The sequence below is a fragment of the Triplophysa rosa genome, linkage group LG11 (assembly GCF_024868665.1).
Source record: "Triplophysa rosa linkage group LG11, Trosa_1v2, whole genome shotgun sequence".
Taxonomy (NCBI): Eukaryota; Metazoa; Chordata; class Actinopteri; order Cypriniformes; family Nemacheilidae; genus Triplophysa; species Triplophysa rosa.
In genome coordinates, this window is record NC_079900.1 from 1084178 (window position 1) to 1087786 (window position 3609).

At 39.0% G+C, this 3609-nt stretch overlaps 1 protein-coding gene across 2 annotated transcripts; it reads right to left on the bottom strand.

The window, feature by feature from the left end:
• Positions 1 to 291: 291 nt before the first annotated feature.
• Positions 292 to 3202, bottom strand: LOC130561163 (uncharacterized). 2 transcript variants are annotated; one of them, XM_057345334.1, is made up of 9 exons: positions 2961 to 3202; positions 2544 to 2642; positions 2174 to 2306; positions 1934 to 2067; positions 1700 to 1836; positions 1517 to 1610; positions 1170 to 1385; positions 799 to 979; positions 292 to 604 (listed from the first exon to the last, which is right to left on the bottom strand). In XM_057345334.1, the coding sequence occupies exons 2-7, from the start codon at positions 2598 to 2600 to the stop codon at positions 1284 to 1286; spliced, it is 657 nt and encodes a 218-aa protein (XP_057201317.1). In that variant the 5' UTR covers positions 2601 to 2642; positions 2961 to 3202; the 3' UTR covers positions 292 to 604; positions 799 to 979; positions 1170 to 1283. The 2 variants fall into 2 exon arrangements, with proteins under 2 accessions (XP_057201317.1, XP_057201316.1); XM_057345333.1 differs by having other exon boundaries at positions 799 to 1385.
• Positions 3203 to 3609: the final 407 nt, after the last annotated feature.

Below are 3609 nucleotides of genomic sequence, written 5' to 3' on the forward strand. Positions count from 1 at the left end.
ACAATATTAATATTTCGTTGACTCTTGTTTTTGACCACAGCAGTCACTCTCCTTTTTGACACAAAATGTGTTGTGAATGTGTTGTGTAGGTCTATAATTATTGTGTTATCTTTAGTTTACACTTCAGTCACAAAACATGAATTATAGAACCTTTTATTAAAAAGGTTCTTTGCCCTCCAGGGGTTCTACATAGAACCTTTTTTTTGGTAAAAGGTTCTATTTGCCAAGTTCAGAACCCCAGGGTTCTATATAGAACCTAAAGGAACCTTTTTTTTAGAGTGTATGACAGAATAAAAATGTGACATTACAAATGAAGGTAGGATATACAAAATGACAAAACATTGATTATTTAAACATCAACTCGTTGGTTACTGGAAGATGGTAATGCCTAAAAAGATGACGTTTTAATCTCATCCACCTTTGAGCTACGAACATGTAAACATAGCTAAACAGGTCATAAATTATTATAATGTCACTACCTTATGAAACATTACAAGTCTTCCAACAGCATCGCATGCACTCATTTTCGGAGATTTTGGCCCTCCTGATGGTGGTGGAAGGAGATGTATCAGCAACAGAAGGGATGCCATTTCTCGGTCGTAAACTGAAAAGAAAAAGTAACACGAATTAACTATGAACTTCAAATGTAATACATTTTAAGTTTGAATACGAACAGGAAGTTGTTGAGTTTTAAACATTCAATTTATCATATTTTGTGCGGTTTGTTTATTTTAAAGATTTAATAATAAATAAAAAGAAATTACAAAAAATTACATTTGCAAATCAACTACAACTTACTTTTCTCATCAAGATCACTTCCTTGGGGACTTTCTGCTGACAGCAACAACTGATTCAGCTCTGGTGTTGAAGTGAGCTGCTTAGCCTCTTTTATGATATTTGGCCTGAAGAACGTGTCCCACTTTTGAAGCAGCCCGGAAGATGTCTCATCATCAAATAAGAGTGTGAAATCTTGATCCACCTTTAAGAAAAACAATGTTAAACTAAAAAAATACTGTTAAAGTGCAAGACCATTAAAACATTATTCTACACGTAGCAGTCCTCTTGTATCCAAGAATCTTGAAAAAGTTGAGAGAATGTCAACACTAGAATCAGTAACAAGCTTTTGACGATGCTGAAAGGTCTCTCTCATCTTCTGAAAAATCATGGACCTGTCTGTGATATGGCTGAGCAAAGACCTCTTGGCAAGCATCCCCAGAAAGTTGCCCTTCCAAATTAGTGCATATTTGACACTTTGGGCCTCCTGGAGAAACATCAGCAGGGCTTCATCTATCTGGTGATACAGATCCTCGACGAATCTTCCATTGGACTGTTTTCATACGCCAAGCAATATATCCCGTGTGGCTTGCAGCATCATAGAAGTGTTCCTTAAACAGATTTAATCACATAATATTTCATCAATATAAGTCATCACAAAGAATCAAATAGTGTCACAGAAACATCCTAGTGTCAAAACATGCAAATATGACATGTCAGGAATGCAAACAGTAACACGTACAAAGCCTCTCCTTGAATATGGATCTTTAAGGGAAGGAAACGGCACCACTATCCCAAGAGCATACTGTTCTCTGATTGCTTTAGGCGGGAGGTACCTGAAAGAAGATATCAAATTAGTAAACTAAATTTATGCAGTGACCATGCAGTTATTTAGTATAGACAAACAAAAAATGCAACAAAATACCCATGTGTATCCATCACGTGAGCCACTAGTATGTTAACCATATGTCTTCTTGTGGCATCAGAAAGGGTTTCTGTTGCTTGATACTCCTGCAGTACTTCTTTACCACCTGACCTGGACTTTAGCACATCTTCAACTAACTAAAAATTATAAAAGCATGAGAATGCAAAAGATGGTGATTAACACATTTCTAGAGACAATATTAAGAGACTTGTGACAAATAAGTTTTGTTCTAACCTGTTTAGCAGTCAGTGCATTAGACTCCTCAATTCTTTGTCTCTTATTAGGGACCTCCCTTAAGATTACAGCGGATGCACCTGAGCTGCAGCTTGAATCAGTCTCGGATGCAGAAGAAAAGGCGTCAGAAAATTCTAAAGAAACAGAAAAAATTTAAAGCAGTACAAATATTTGGTGATCTGCACAATACTGGGGCAAATATACAAATGATAAAAAAATATTTTATTTAGAAAACCTCACCATCCTTAGAGAAAACAGTCAGCGCCAAATTGCCTTGTTCAACAAGGTCACTGAATATTTCTGCATCGACTTCTGTCTCAGTTGCATCCTTGTGTAACTTTTGCATCAGGTGGCAAGCAAAATCTCTCAATGACTGAAAAAGATAAAACTGATTTTAAAGTCAACATCTTCAACCTTAACACAAATGACAGTATGTGTTGAATACATCATTCTGATGCACACAGAATTTAAATAGGTCTCATTTTAAAATGTTTTAAAATAAAAATAAACTGGATATAAGCATTCAAAGAAATCTACAACATGGGAGGTGCGTAAATACTGGTCAATTGTATCATATTTTTAGGCCAAGATTAAGTTAAATTATACAAACCTTTTTCATGAAATTGCACAAAGTCAAACCGTCCTTCAACACAATCCAGCTTGACATACTTCTGCAGTTGGCCGAACTTCACCTGGACCAGCATTTTAACTGGGCAAACATAATACATAAGCATTGCAAGGTCATGTAATACAATAAAGAAGGGTCACAACACAAGCCAAACAAATTGTTTTTGTGCATGTAAGTTACACACATCGGACATAAACGTCGTGTCTTTAAAAACCGAGAACATTTTCAGAGTAAGTTAAACGCAAACAGAATAAAAGCGTCGCGTCTAAAGCAAACACATATCACACATATATATATTTGACCGTGTCTTGATGTTTTGGATGCATGCAAATAAAGCTTCAAACACCAAAGTTCCGCGTTTGGCAATAAAGCCTGTTTCTGACCATTGTGTATGCTCACCTGCGTGGATCTCGTATTACTTCGGTCATTTCTTGAAGCAGTAGGAGTAAAATCTTTCCGTGACGGGTGGAGCTGTCACCGGACCTGTCACTCCTGCCTCGCGACCTGCCGCTGTTTTACGTGCCTGCCTCGCGACCTGCCGCTGTTTTACGTGCCTGCCTCGCAACCTGCCGCTGTTTTACGTGCCTGCCTCGCGACCTGCCACTGTAATATTGTGCAGTTTTGCGACCCGTTTTTCCCGCAATGGTATGAACCGCGCCTCCCATCAGCTACGTAGCGTCGCGTCTGCTCAACGTAGCGTCGCGTCTGCCACAAGATCGTTAAGCTGCTTGACACTCAGACAGATGCGGTTGAGAGCAAACAAAACAGCGCAACCATGCTTTTATTTACTTGTTTGTTTACTTTGTTCCGCCAGTTTTACTCGTAATGGAGCGCGCGTCTCGTCAGCTACGTAGCGTCGCGTCTGCCTCAACTTAGCGTCACGCCTGCCACAAGATCTCTCGCTGTTAAACTGCCTGACACTCAGACAGATGCGGACGAGAGCAAACAAAACAGCGCAACCATGCTTTTATTTACTTGTTTGTTTACTTTATTCCGCCAGTTTTACTCGTAATGGAGCGCGCGTCTCGTCAGCTACGTAGCGTCGCGT

What these genes read in the sequence shown, in the direction of transcription:
- LOC130561163 (XM_057345334.1), bottom strand. Translation starts at nt 2,600, where the DNA reads ATGTCAAGCTGGATTGTGTTGAAGGACGGTTTGACTTTGTGCAATTTC. An exon ending in TGTGCAATTTCATGAAAAAG is followed by an intron (nt 2,307 to 2,543) that starts GTTTGTATAATT and finishes TATCTTTTTCAG; the next exon opens with TCATTGAGAGATTTTGCTTG. An exon ending in CACGTGATGGATACACATGG is followed by an intron (nt 1,611 to 1,699) that starts GTATTTTGTTGC and finishes ATCTTCTTTCAG; the next exon opens with GTACCTCCCGCCTAAAGCAA.